At 43.1% G+C, this 15,590-nt stretch overlaps 1 protein-coding gene across 2 annotated transcripts in view; it reads left to right on the top strand.

Moving 5' to 3' along the window:
* The window catches only part of IFT56 (intraflagellar transport 56), an 872,526-nt gene that overhangs the window by 737,801 nt on the left and 119,135 nt on the right, over nt 1-15,590 (top strand). For both annotated transcript variants that reach the window (XM_077452501.1, XM_077452500.1), the window contains exon 14: nt 5,421-5,504. In XM_077452501.1, coding sequence (XP_077308627.1) covers nt 5,421-5,504 — 84 coding nt within the window. The remainder of the gene's footprint in view (nt 1-5,420; nt 5,505-15,590) is intronic.

Below are 15,590 nucleotides of genomic sequence, written 5' to 3'. Positions count from 1 at the left end.
GGTGATGATATTAGCATCTAAGTGTTTGTGTCCCAATAGTGTGATTTAGTCTATTGCTAACATGGCATTTACATATTCAGAGTCTGTGTTTCTTGGGGGGGGCACAGACCTGAATCCAAGTAACATCACCTCAGGGGTCCCCAGGAATACAGCTCACAAAGATCACCGTTCCCCCAAATGCGAGGGCCCATAATCACAAGGCAAGAGGCTCGCATTCTGTCCCCTCCAAGAGCCTCGGTCCCAGCTAGGTCTGTCACAAGTTCCAAATACCAGTCAATATTGGCACAAAACCTTCAAGCTTCTGCTAGAAAGCTGAACATGAAGAGGAACTTCATCTTTCATCATGACAGCGACTCAAAGCATGCATCCACATCAACAAAGGAATGGCTTCACCAGAAGAAGATTAAAGTTTTGAAATGGCCCAGCCAGGGCCCAGACCTGAATCCCATTGAAAATCTGTGGGGTGATGTGAAGGGGGTTGTGCATGGGAAATGCCCTCACAATCTGATGGATTTGGAGTGTTTTTGCAAAGAATGGGCAAATTTTGCCAAGTCAAGATGTGCCATGCTGATAGACTCATACCCAAATAGACTGTGGTGTAATGTAATGAAAAGGTGCTTCAACAAAGTAATAGTGTATGCAACCATATTATTATTTTTTTATTTATACTTCCCTCCTCCTAAAAGATTTCAGTTTGTAGTTCAACTGAGTTGTACAGTTTATAGGTCACATTAACTGTGGAAACATTTCTGAAATTATTTATCTTTGTCTCATTTTTTTACATCACAGAAACCTGAAATTTTAACAGGGGTGTGTAGACTTTTTATATCCACTGTACATAAAACAAATTTACAGTGTTTCTCTTCCAAAGTTCCAATACATAACATTATAATTCCATTATGTAACATTATAGGTCCACAGACACACCACTTGACATAGTTACATAGTAGGTGAGGTTGAAAGAAGACTTAAATCCAAGTACAACCTATGTGTGTGATTATAGGTCAGTATTACATTGTATATCCTTGTATCTATATGTAATATTGCTCCGCAATATAGAGGGGAATAATAAAGAAGGGGAGAAAAAAGGGGGGGTTTGGGGCAAGAGGGTAAGAGTAACGGGGAAAAAAGGAAGAACGGGGGGAGAGAAGGGGGAAGAATTTCCAAAGTAGAAAAAAATAGAAGGAAGGAGATAAGTGAAGGCAATTTACGATAAAATGTGATTTTGTGCTACTAAACACTCCTTCAATTAAAACATAAACAGTGAGTGTAAATATTGGATAAATATATTCATGCGAGATTATATCAAATTAAGATCAAAACAACAAAAAAATTATAAAAATAGAAAAATCATACAAATTATTACCATGTGCAGTGCATAACCTGTGGTAATCCAAGAAAAAAGTGCCAAGTGCCAAGACTTATCCGTACAAACACTGCAAACTATATATAAACTTCACAATCAATGTATTAAAGAGAAATTAATTATCTGTGTAGTCCATATAGATGAATGTGCAAACACTGCAAATGCAAAAAACTGAAAATGAGTCATGCGGACACGGGTGAAAAAATTCCTTTCCTTCACTCCGTTCAGTGGGTGGATAGGTGTCCCCTTACCTTACTGCTGTAAGGTTACAGCGTGGACATCAAATTGAAAAGGGTCTCTCTGTGTCCCCAAACGGAATGTCCCCAGGGCGGATATACCTCACAAGAGCGTAAAAAAGGATGCTTGATAGTGTAGTATTTTAAACACAAGCTCATTTATTCAATAGCGTAACTACAGGGTACTCACATTTAAAAGCAAATCAATCAACAATAAGTAAACAGAGAATGAGCGGCGAGCTCATACGTCACTTCCGGTATCTCTCTATAGAGAGATACCGGATACCTAGGGGGGACCCCCACGCCTTTTTTTTGGCGTAGGGATTCCCCTTTAAGTCCATACCAGGTGACGGGGCCAGCGACGCCTCCTTCGCTGGCCCTGGCTATCTGGAGAGCCACAATCCAAATTGTGATAGGAGGTCCATCTCCCCCTCCTCCCTCAGGTTAGGGGGCAGATAGCATACTCCCAGTATTATTTTCCTCTTATCTTCATCCCTTTTGGAGCTCTACCCATAAGGATTCCACCTCTTCCCTAACTCCTTTATTGATGTCATCTCTCACATTTACTTGTACATTATTCCTGATATATAAGCATACCCCTCCCTCTTTTTTACCATTTCTATCCCTGCGATAAAGGGAATACCCTTGAATGGTTGCCAGCCAATCTTGAGAGCCATTGAACCAGGTCTCTGAAATTTCCACAAAATCTAAATTGTCCTCGTTCATCAGTATCTCTAGTTCATCCAACTTGTCCACCAGGCTCCTGGCATTGGTGAATATGCCACGTAGTTTAGAACGTTCACATACTGTTCTCTTATTGAGTGTTCCAAGATTGCAAATAGGACTTGGTACTACACTTACCTCGGGTTTATGTGCTTTAGTCAACCTACCACTAATGCCCCCAATACTACCCTCTGGAATATTTTCATTGCTGACTAGTTTAAAAACCCTTCTAACTTTTCGGCCATCTTCACTCCAAGCAGATCTGTACCCTCCTCATTTAGGCGCAGTCTCTCCCTTCTATAGAACTGGTGACCAACTGAGAAGTTGGCCCAGTTCTCCAGGAACCCAATCCCCTCCTTACTACACCAGCTTCTCAGACACTTGTTTACTTTCCTAATCTCCCTCTGCCTTTCTGGTGTGGGTCAAGGTACCGGTAGTATTCCTGAGAGAGAATACTACCTTAGAGGTCCTTTTCCTCAATTTAGCTCCTAAGTCCCTAAAATAGTTCTTTAGGACACTTCATCTGCCTCTGACTTTGTCATTGGTGCCAACATGCACCATGACAGCCGGGTCTTCCCCAGCCCCTCCCAGTAATCTGTCCACCAGATTCGTGATGTCCCGAACCCGAGCGCCCGGTTGACAGCATACAGTTCAGCGGTTCAGGTCTTTGTGACAGATTGCCCTCTCTGTCCTTTTTTTTTTTTTTTTTTATTGTATTTTTTATTAATATTCAGGGCAAATACAATATAATTAAGCACTGAAATAATAATTGAGCATAAATGATTAAATGATATGACATAAACTTTGACTTTAAAAGCCAGAGGTTATCATCCACATATGCAGGCACAGGGGTGAACTGCATAGCTATAACAGAGAAAGTAAATAACATACAGTTTATAAAAGGTAAAATAACCTTATAACAGCGGGCCGAAGGCCAGAGTTTGACAATACAATAATAACACCCATATGGTTGGCAAAGTGAGTCTCGGGGGGGGGGGGGGGGGTAACCTGATCTAGTACACAGAGAAGATGGATGAAATGGAAGGAAATACCAGGAGGGTGACGTTGCGACTGGCAATAGTGGTTATTGAGGGTTTCCGGGCAGGGGGGGGTCCCATATTCCGACCGGTCTCAGGGCTCACAGATTTTTTTAAACTGGGGAACTATATTGTGTACAGAAGCTATAAGATACTCCATTTCTCTGTCCTTCTAAGAATTGAGTCCCCTACCACCAGAATCTGCCTATCCTTTCCCTTCACTTCCCTCCCACTCTCACTGGAGCAGTTCTTCCCCTGCAGCTCTTCCCTCAGCTCCAGCAGTGCTGGTTCCTGACCGGTTTCACGAATGTCACTCAGTGGAGCATACTTATTGGCATGCTCCAGCCTAAGATTGGCCTCTCTGGCACATCGCCCTCTATCCTTCCTGATGGTCACCCATTTACTCGTTTATAGTGCCTGCACCTCTTTGTCTCCACCCGCCTCTGTGCTGGCCCCTGCTGGCACCTGCCGGGTACGTTCCCGACTCTCCTTTAGTATGGAGTATCTTCTCAGTGTTGACTGTTGCTTCCCTAGATTCAGAACCTTGGCTTCCAGGGAAACCATGGGTTTACATTTTGCACAGCAGTATTCGCCCTCGATCAGATGATCAAGGAACGTATACATGCCGCAAGATGTACACCGAGTGGCATCTCTGCGCCCACCGGGCATCGTACCTACTAATTTAATGAGGATTGGGGATTATATCCTGTCCACATTACCTAACAACTAGCTTCCGGACACTACTAATACTCAACAATACAATACACAGGTACTCAACTCGCATAAATTCACATTGTTGTAAATCTGGTAAATCTTGGATTCCAATGTGTCACAATACCACCATTGTCATGAAATTCACCAAAAGGATATGAATCTTGCACAATAAAAGTCGTAAATCACAGATGTGATAAGCCCACAACAAGAGCAAATTGACACCATTTTCTCTGTACTCCACCTGCTACAATGCATCCAAGAGAGTAGCCCCTCATAAATACATCATATTGACAAAAGTTTTGGGATGCCTGTCTGCACATGCACATGAACTTTAATGGCATCCCAGTCTTATTCCGTAGGGTTCAATATTGAATTGGCCCACCCTTTGCAGTTATAACAGCTTCAACTCTTCTGGGAAAGCTATCCACAAGGTTTAGGAGTGTGTCTATGGGAAGATTTCACCATTCTTCCAGAAGCGCATTCGTGAGATCAGGCACTGATGTCGGGCGAGAAGGACTGGCTTGCAGTCTCCACCCTAATTCATCCCAAAGGTGTTCTATTGGGTTGAGGTCAGGACTCTGTGCAGGCCAGTCAAGTTCCTCCACCCCAAACTCATTCATCCATGTCTTTATGGACCTTGCTTTGTGCACTGGTGGGCAGTCATGTTGGAATTGGTAGGGGAGGAGAAGGGCATAGAGTCAGGAGTGCTCCATGTCTCCGCATAGAGGATTTGTCCCAATCCACCCAGCGGTGGATCTACGGGTCATAGATCAGCCTAAATTTTGTCAAGGTGCCTTGTAATTTAGCTGTTCTTCATTAATCAAAACTCAATGCATACAACAGCAAATATTTTGCATGTTTAAGTATTAATGTATGTTATTTGGTGCCTTTTACTTTATCACACTTTTGGGATCTGTAAATCTCTATTTTGTCACCAGCAAGTTCATACCACAGAGTAGACTAGAAATGTATACATGTGGGGATGCCATAAGAACATATAGTGGTCCAGAGTAAACAGAGGATTCAATGCAAGAATAATAATTGGCCTGAGCTAGACTCTACCTACTTAGCTGCATTTTGAGGCAGCATGTACTAATGCATGTTATTCAATTATTAACATAAAGTAAAAAAAATTTTTTTAATGTAGAATGGCTGCTATATACTGGTGACGTGTATAAACGTTTGCACTCTGCACAACCAGTGTTTTGTGTTCTCTTTTGCATTTTTCCAAAATTCTGTATTTTTACCAAAGCATTATTTATTACTCTTGGTAAGAGATATAGCACAAGATTTTTTTCTGAATTGTATTGTTTTACATTAATAATTTTATTGCTTCAAACTTAGAGTTATTTCTACAATGATGATACTTTCAACTTTAACTATGCCCAAGCCAAAGCTGCAGATGGAAACTACAAAGAGGCTGAGGAGGTAAGCTGATTTATTTGGAAGTCTTGCAAAATGCACTATCGTTAATGTAAAACAGACAGTTCTTAAAGAGGAACTGCAGTCTGCCTCCACTGAGTCTGGCTGCAACCATTTTAACTGTGGGCAGCTGAAGCTGCTGTCTGTTCATTTCCCGGATTTACTTTCATTGGCCCTCTCATGACTCCCCCCCACCACCTTCCTGGGTAAACTCTCACTAGAGTGAGAGAGAGCTGTGCATGATGTCAGAAGCCTAAGCTTTTTAACAGACAAGAAACAGGAAGTGGGCTGTATTTACAGAAAAAAAAAATTACTATCCAAAGTTAAAACAACAAGGGCAGAAGATTTAATAGATGGAAAAAAATTACTGAAGGTCCACATTAAGATATTTTGCACCGATTCTCATTATATTCATACCTGTGATCCTAGTGATATTCGAACGGAAAGAAAGTCTTTTACCCTAGTCATGGACTGCTTCTATTCTTGGGGAATTCCAGGACATGTGGAAGTTATAATTATTCCAGCATATGCTAGGTTTTCTCTGGTAACAGTGGAGGGGGTGGACCTTTCAATCATCCTCATGTCCTCCATTCATAAATCCTGTTTTATTCATAGAAGCTGTAGTATCTTCTATAAATTTAGGAGCTGGGCAGAAAAGCACTTTTGTGAAAAAATAATAAATGCATTTTTTGCAGGTAAAAAAAAAGGTGCATTTATTAAATTTTTTGTGAGCCTGTAAAGCATTGCACCAGCGATTAGGAGATCACTGGTGCCATGCAGGTCTCCAGCAGATCTTCCAGTGTATCTGCTTGCCCATACATTGCGTACAGATAAGCAGGTACAATCTGACAAGAAGCATGAATGAGCTCCACAGCGCTGTGGTAGTTCATTGAAATCTACAAGCTGACAGTTGCAAAGGCTGCTGGACCTTGTAGTTTTCCATGCACAGAGCCCTGTCAATGAGTGAATATGGGTGTTATATGTTATGAAAGCTCCTCGGTTCTATTAACCTCTGCCACACTGGAAGATTACAGTGGAGGTTATAAGTGGGGGGGTTGTTAGTGCATTGGAGGAGGAAAATTATTACTGTCTAGAGCAGTGTTTTTAACCTTTTTTCACTCAAGGCACCCTTTAGAATTATGCACAATCTCGGGGCACACCAGGAGGTGCGTCCGAGCACACACACACATTTTTTTGTATGTTTCCGTGCATTGCATGTTTCAATGGGTTGCCCTATGGGCATTAAACAAGCAAAAATTGCTGGCACATTTCTTAAAATCACACTGCACCAAAACGCATGGTACTGAGGTACCATGCATTGTAGGGGTGCAAACGCATGTGCATTTGTTAGATGCATTGGGGTGCCATTAAGAATTATTGGCACCCATGTGCGACTGCAAAAGCCAGCGTGTTTCCAATACACCCTTTAGAATTATGCTCAATTTTGGGGCACACCAGGAGGTGCGTCCAAGCACACACTTTTGTGCATTCCAATGCATTGAATCTTTCAGTGGGTTGCCCTATGCATGTAAAACAAGCAAAACAGGTGCCAGCACAATTCAGAAAATCACTCCGCACCAAAACGCATGGTACTGAGGTACCATTCATTTTAGCTGGTGTGAACACATGTGCATTTGCTAGATGCATGAGGTTGCCAATAAGAATGAATGGCACCCACCTGCGACTCCAAATGGTAGTGAATTTCTGTGTAGTGTGGTAATACATGCAAATTCTCACTCATTCCTGCACCACACTTGGTGTGAACAAGCCCTAAAATATATGTCAGGCTGAGTTCTGTGGTCAGTAGGTTGTGACACAGAGTTGCCTTGTACCTGTAGAAATATGTGGACAGGACAGGACAGGGCAGTTTGCAGTGGTAGTGCGAGTAAGTGAGCGGTATGGCGGCGGCAGTCAGTGAGAGGTATGGCGGTAGCAGTCAGTGAGCAGTATGGTAGCATCAGTAAGTGAGTGGTATGTAGTGTTAGTCAGTGAGTGGATGGTACTGTATGTAGTGTTAGTCAGTGAGTGGGCGGTAAGTAGTGTTAGTCAGTGAGCTGTATGGTAGGTAGTGTCAGCAAGTTTGCAAAAGCATGAAAAGCCTCTCTCCATCTGCCACTTTCCGCAGCACTGAGGATGAGGGAAGACTTGCAGGGCTGTTTTCTCAACTCCATCTTCAGCTGCTGGATCAGCCATAGAAGTCTCCTGTGCGAGGGTGGGAAGGAGGTGGCCACACCCCCAATCCAGCCCAACACTTTCGGGTGCATGAAAAGAAGATGTGGAAGGAGAACTGCTTATGAAGTCACAGGCAGCCCCCGCTGACCTATTCCTCCATATTGTCTGTAGAGGCAAGTGAAGGAAAACCAAGGATGCTAGGCAAGTTCCCGACTACCTCCTTAGCAACCAATGACCTCCACTTGAGCCAGCAATAAAAAATATTTAATTTAGCTGCTTTTGTGATTTTGCTGCGGTGCCCCAGAGGATTCTTGGCACCCTGGTTGAAAAACCCTGATCTAAAAAACTGAAGAACAGGGTCACATCACACTGAAGGTAAGTAATGTCCCTTTTGCTTAATCTGTATTTAAAAATTTTTTTTTTGTAAATTTAGGTTTTAATATAGCTGTCATCTGATCCAGGTATTTTCAGAGGCAAATCACAAGATTATCTGTGACAAAAGGAGTTTCAAAGAGATCAATAGTCATAAGCATACATTTTTTGCCAGTTTGACGATCCGACATTGCAGCTGGTGATCAAGCAGTTAACACTCGACTCTATGGCCTTGGAGGACAGGAGCGACATTGTGACATCACTTCTGGCAAGAATTTTTTTTTTTTTTTTTTTTGAATGATCACTTTTTTTTTTTTTGATCTTTTACTTTTAAAGGTAAAGAGATTTGGGGTCTTTTTGACCCCAGATCTCTCCATAAAGAAGACCTGTCATTTTTATTTCTATTTCAAGGGATCTTTACATGAAAAACAAGAGAGTGAGGGACCCCCCCAATCCATACCAGTACCCCTACTCATTCAAATGGGGCGTCAGGACCTGGACTTGAACTCAAGACCTCAGCTGTGTCTGGCAATGAATGTTCTCTCTGAGCTATCTGAGATGCTGGACAGTGCCTTGTCAGATCCTTTAGACAACCCTGCCTTGTACCTTGATTTCAGCTGAACCTTGAACTCTTTGCTCCTCCCATGATCTTCCTGATAAAAGCCATGTCTCTGCACTTCCTCCTTGCCAGAATATTGTGCTATCTCCAGCCTGTATCTCGCTCCTGTCCTCTCTGCTGCCGCTTATATTTGCTACCACTCGTTATCGACCCTTGGCTTGTTCCACGACTATGCTTCTGCCTGATCCCAATCTGCAATAACTCGTTACCGACCTTTTGGCTTGCTTACTGACCACGCTTCTGTTTGACCCTTACCTGCTCATCCGCTACTGAACCCCGGCTTGCTCACCTCCTGGTGGGGCGATCCTGAGGACTGCAACCTGGTACTAACATGCAGCTAAATCCATCTCCACCATCTGGAGCTCTGGTGAAAACCGGTTAGTACTTAGACTCCGCACCTCAGGTGAGCCTGTGTCATCTGCCAGGGTGACTGCCTGTGTTCCTATCCTGCTGGTTAGTGGTAGTCTTGCAACTGCTATAGCAATTGGTCTTCGAGCCTGACCCCTAATCGTGACAGAATATTCTGGCCCAAAACATGGAGACTCTGGGCATTATGCAGTTAACTGTCCTAACAAGGTTAGAAGAACAATTGCGGCGACTGATTTGATCCTGTCTGAACAAATCAACTCTATTACCCAGTCTATCTCCCCATTGATTCTTGAAGAAAATAAAGTAAATTCTCCACTGTCTCATTTTGTCATCCCTATTAAGCTTATTTCTGAGGGCCATGAAATCCCCTACTCTGCTATGCTGGACTCTGGGGCTGGAGGAAACTTTATGGACATAGAGTTTGCCCACCGCAATAACATTCAAGCCAGAAATACATCTGCTCCTATTGAGATGGAAACGGTTGATGGTTCACCCTTAACCTCAGGACCTGTTACCCATAAAAAAGTTCCTCTGGTAACCCAGTTTGAGGCTGATCATCGTGAGACCATCAGCTTTCAGTTGATTACATCACCCAAATTTCCCATCATTTTGGGCATTCCTTGGTTCTCCACTCACAATCCCCTATGAACTGGGGAACACGGACCATAGATTTCACATCTTCCCACTGCAAGGAACACTGTAGGGAATCTTACTAAAAAAGTTCTCCGCTGGTCAAGGAATTGCAAGTTGGTGTGGTAACTACCCAGTCATATCACAACTTGCCTCCACAATACCATACGTTCCGGGATGTCTGTGATAAGAAAAATGCAGATAAATTACCTCCTTACCGCCCATACGATTGCCCCATTGAGATGCTCCCAGGGGCTGAAATACCTTTCGCCCGCCTTTTTTAATCTGTCAGAACCTGAATTAAAAGTGCTCAGGGAGTGGCTTGATGAAAATTTAGAGAACGGTTTTATTAGACACTCAACATCTCCTGCAGGAGCAGCCCTATTCTTTGTTGAAAAGAAAGACTCCACCTTGCGTCCATGCATTGATTACAGGCACATAAATAAGGTTACTATTAAAAACCGTTATCCACTCCCCTTGATCTCGGACATGTTGGAAAGACTTCGTTCTGCCAAAGTGTTTACAAAACTTGACCTACGGGGGGGCATATAACCTGGTCCGTATTCGTCCAGGAGACTAATGGAAAACCGGCTTTAGAACCAGATATGGACATTTTGAGTCCTTGGTCATGCCTTTTGGTCTCTGCAATGCCCCTGCGACCTTTCAACACTTCATAAATGATGTTTTTCGAGATCTGTTGGACCAATTTGTCATTGCTTATCTGGATGAAATCCTTATCTTTTCTGATAACCTGGAAGAGCACCGCAGGCATGTTTGCACTGTCTTTGAAAGATTAAGGCAGAATCGAATTTACATCAAACTGGAGAAGTGTGAGTTTGAACAAGCCCAGCTCCAGTTCTTAGGGTATATTGTTTCTCCATATGGAGTGAGCATGGATCCCGAGAAGATTAAAGCAGTGGTAGATTGGCCTGCCCCTGGAAACATTAAGGAAATCCAACGATTTTTTGGGTTTGCCAACTTTTACAGAAAATTCATAAGGAACTTCTCTAAGGTGATAGCTCCAATTACCCAACTAACAAAGAAAGGGGTGCCCTTTGTGTGGTCATCTGAGGCACAGGCTGCTTTTGTAAAGTTAAAAATTCTTTACTTCTTCACCAGTATTGGTACATCCCAATCCTGAATTACCTTTTATAGTGAAAGTGGATGCTACGGACTTCGGCCGTAGGAGCTATCCTCTCTCAACAACGTGGTGAAAAGATGCAGCTTCATCCTTGCGCTTACTTCTCTCGTTAAATGTCTTCAGCCGAAAGAAATTATGATATTGGGAATAAGGAGTTATTGGCAATTAAGGAAGCATTTTCTGAATGGAGGCATTTTCTGGAAGGCGCTAAGCATCCTGTGAACGTTCTCACAGATCATAAGAATCTGGAATTCATTCGTTCTGCCAAGAGATTGTCTTCTAGACAAGCATGTTGGTCATTGTTCTTTTCCAGGTTCAATTTTATTATCTCATATCGACCTGGGTCAAGGAATGGTTAGGCTGATGCCTTATCACGAATGTTGTCTGGACCTCTCCAGGAAAACAACTCTGAATACACAGTCCTGCCTCAAAAGAACTTTCTAGGTGCCACAAGTTCTAAAGCACTCTTGAGTCTCCTCAAGGAAGGGTATGAGAATGACCCACTCCTCAAAAATCCTCCTATGGACATCATCCTTGAGTACAAAAATTGCTTCTGGACTCAAGCACATCATCTCTATGTACCTGAAGTTGCTTGGGTTGAAGTCCTCAAGTTGGTTCATGACTCCAAACTTGCTGGACATTTTGGAGTTTCTAAGACAGAGGAACTTTTATCCCGTTCCTTTTGGTGGCCTGGGTACAAAAGATGTCAAAGGTTATGTAGCCTCGTGCCTGGTCTGTGCTCGCAATAAGACACCCCGAGCTTCTCCTTTGGGGTTGCTCCAGCCACTCCCTGTCCCATCAAGACCATGGGGATCAATTTCTATGGACTTTGTAGTCGATTTACCCCCCTCTAAAGAAATGACCACCATCTTGGTTGTTATTGACCGTTTCACGAAGATGGCTCACTTTATACCGGTCAAGGAATTACCCTCTGCAGAACAAACTTCGGAGTTGATGGTTCGAGAAATCTTTAGACTACATGGAATTCCAGAAGATGTAGTTTCTGACAGAGGAGTACAATTCACTTCAAAATTTTGGAAAAGCTTTTGCTCAGCTCTAGGAGTAACAATTAATCTAGCTGATGCTTTTCATCCTCAGTCTAATGGTCACACCGAGCGGACCAATCAAACATTAGAGCAGTACCTTCAATGTTTTGTTAATTATCTTCAGGATGACTGGGTGGACTATCTTCCTACAGCGGAGTTTGCTTATAACAATTCTAAACATAGCTCCACCTCTCAGACCCCTTTTTTACTAAATACCGGGCATCATCCAGCTTTTATCCCTGATCTCCCTATCTCAACTGCGATTCCTGCTGTTACCAACAGATCAACTGCTTTACAGGAGATCCAGGATAAATTGATCGAGACTTTGAGGGAAGCTCAGGAAAGTTACAAAAAGCCTGCAGATAGACATCACAGAGCACTTCCTACCTTTCATGTGGGTGATCAAGTTTGGTTACCTACTAAAAATCTGAAGGTTCATGTTCCATCTGCAAAGTTGGGACAAAAGTTTGTGGGACCTTTACAGATCTTGGCCCAGATCAACCCAGTCACCTTTCACCTAAAACTTCCAGCCAGTATGAACATTCACTCTGTGTTTCACATATCGCTACTCAAACCTTTTCACGAAAATACTTTTTCAGGAAGAATTCTTCCACCCCCTCCACCTGTTAAGGTACAGGGTGAAGAAGAATATGTGGTGGAGAAAATTCTTGATTCCAGGATCTATATGAACAAATTGCAATATCTGGTTCAATGGGAAGGATATGGGCCAGAAGAACCTGAGCAGAATGTTCATGCTCCTAGATTAACAAGAGAATTCCACCAGAGGTTCCCTCACAAACTGGGCCCTAAGATGTCCAGTGGACGTCCTGGGAGGAGGGGAGTACTGTCAGGACCTAGACTTGAACCTGGAACCTCAGCTGTGTCTGGCAATAAATCTTCTCTCTGAGCTATCTGAGATGCTGGACAGTGCTTTGTCAGATCCTTTAGACAGCCCTGCCTTGTACCTTGATTTCAGCTGAACCTTGAACTCTTTGCTCCTCCCATGAACTTCCTGATATAAGCCATGTCTCTGCACTTTCTCCTTGCCAGAATATTGTGCTATCTCCAGACTGTATCTCGTTCCTGTCTTCTCTGCTACCGCTCGTTATCGACCCTTGGCTTGTTCCACGACTACGCTTCTGCCTGATCCCAATCTGCAACAACTCATTACCGACCTTTTGGCTTGCTTACTGACCACGCTTCTGTTTGATCCTTACCTGCTCATCCGCTACTGAACCCCGGCTTGCTCACCTCCTGGTGGGGCGATCCTGAGGACCGCGACCTGGTACTAACACGCAGCTAAATCCATCTCCACCATCTGGAGCTCTGGTGAAAACTGGTTAGTACTTAGACTCCGCACCTCAGGTGAGCCTGTGTCATCTGCCAGGGTGACTGCCTGTGTTCCTATCCTGCTGGTTAGTGGTAGTCCTGCAACTGCTATAGCAATTGGCCTTCGAGCCTGACCCCTGATCAGGACAAGGGGGGTGAGATCTGGGGGCTTACCAATTATGATAAGCCCCCGCCTGCAGACCCCCACAACCACCGGCCAAGGTTGTGGGGAGGAGTCCATTGTCCCCATCAAAATGGGAACAATGTGCTTTGGGGGGACAGCCCCCCGTCCCAAAGAATCTCCCTATGTTGAGGGCATGTGGCCTGGTATGGTTCCGAAGGGAGGGAGCGCTCGCTTGCCCCCCCTTTCCTGGATTTTGGGGGGCTCCATGCCATTTTCTTTTTGTTTTGACATGGGGGGTTTCCCTCAAAATCCATACAAAACCTAAGGGTCTGGTATGGATGTGGAGGGAAACCCAATACTGTCTTTTTTCACAATTTTTTTTTTTCATTGCAGGCAATGAGTGTTTTTATGGGGAACCCGCTGATGACTGATTCATTCTCAAGCAAGCAGCAGCTATTCTTTGGTTGTTAAAGATGCCAACAACCCCTGTTTAAGAAAAAAAAAAAAAAAACGCTGGACATTGCCGCTTACTAGAGTTTAGGAGCTGTCAGCTTTTTTTTCTGCCAAGAACCTACATTGTCCTTTTCTAATCTTATCTTATCTTTTCCCTGCCCGCAATGAGTGTGTTTGTCTCTTTTCTGTACTATATATTTCATATTTGACCCAACTTGGCAGTAAATCTATTACATATAGCTATCGCATGGTTTTCTTTTTCTTTTTATTTTTTTATTTTTTTAAGCGTTACTCCACTTTTGTTGAGAAAAAAAACATTCCCCTCTGGGTGATCTATGTACATTGCAAGGATTGTAACAACCTTTGTTACAGATTCCTACCTTTTGTTTTTCTGAAGAAATCTGTTCCTCTGTGCTAAATGGGTCTTATGGTAGGGGTTTCATAATTATCAATCAGGTGTGCAGCTGCAGGGCACTAGGGAAATCTGCTTGGCCTGCATCCCTTTAGACGTGTTCCTATTGGAAGTATCTCACCAAAAATTTAATTTTTGTTGCATGGGATGCCTGAAATTTGACTTGTGTCTTAGGCAGACTTCTGAGAATATTGGTTAGCCAATCACACAAGCAGGAAATTATGTTTCTGAGGTGTGTTCAATACACATTCTATGTACAGAACAACTCCAGGCAGTCATATTGCATTACATTTTCAGAAAATTACAGAGCTGCAGATTGAAAAGGAAAGGTCATTTTAAAAAAAAATAACATTCAATTACAATAAGACTTGTCACAGTGGTATACGCTATATTATTTTTTCTTTATATATATATATATATATATATATATATATATATATGTTACCCTTTAAATGTTCAACTGGTATTCATCACAATTATTTTGTCTTAATCAGGATAAAGAGTTACAAGTACTGCAATGTGAAACCTTATTTTTTTATTTTTTTTACAAATTTTGTCAAAATCAGTGTTTTGAACCCCAATCTGTACCCAGAAATAGTCAAGAGAAAGCAGAAGACGGTAGTAAATGAACACTATTGCATAAGCCCGATCTCGATCCAGTGATGTGTACTGAGTACCCGAGGCTCTCCCGGGTCTCTCCCTCCTTATTGGCTGAGATGTAGCAGCAGGAGGGGCCATTAGCAGGGGCAGGGCAGGGCTGAGCCGCACTCTGTGTGTGTTATGGATGCAGAAAACCAGCTCGGGAGAGTCCACGCACGGGTGCCTTGCAGTGGCTTGCTATGGGGGGCTCTTGGCAAAGGGGAGAGGTCCAGAGGGCGAGCGGGGGACCCAAAAAAGAGAAGGAGCGTGGATTGCTCTGTGCAAAACCACTGCACAGAGCAGGTAATTATGACATGTTTGGTTTTTTTTATAAAAATTTTTCCTTTGCAATCTTTGTGAACACCAACCTTTGTGGTGCAACTATTTTGACAGTTGATGTGTTAGTCATCATCCATACCAATATAAAATCTTTTGGGCTCTTTAGGCTCTTCACGTGAAACATGCTTCATGTCCCGATCAGATCTTTCAATTTTAGCAATCATTGCTTTATTAGCTTCCTTAGCTTCTTTGAGCTCTTTAGCTTTGACCTCTTTAGTTTTCTTTTCTATAGACCGGCTGCCTTATGAAAAGAATCCACCAGCTTCTTGGGAACCACAGTCTGCGGCCCCTTGTCCCTCTTTCCTTTACGTCATGATGTAGGCTTGACTAGCCCTCTCTAGCTCACTCTATAATCTACGTATATCTCTGGTTTATGGTCTGTGGTCCAAAATAAACAGGCATGCATACAGGGCAGACAAAGTGGAGAGTCCCAAGGTCAAGTAGTCA

The sequence above is a fragment of the Lithobates pipiens genome, unplaced genomic scaffold, assembly GCF_037356315.1.
Source record: "Lithobates pipiens isolate NorthernLeopardFrog02 unplaced genomic scaffold, aLitPip1_a1.2 Scaffold_23, whole genome shotgun sequence".
NCBI classification, from domain to species: Eukaryota; Metazoa; Chordata; class Amphibia; order Anura; family Ranidae; genus Lithobates; species Lithobates pipiens.
Note: the sequence above shows the minus strand (reverse complement) of the source record. Positions and strands in the feature narration are given on the sequence as shown.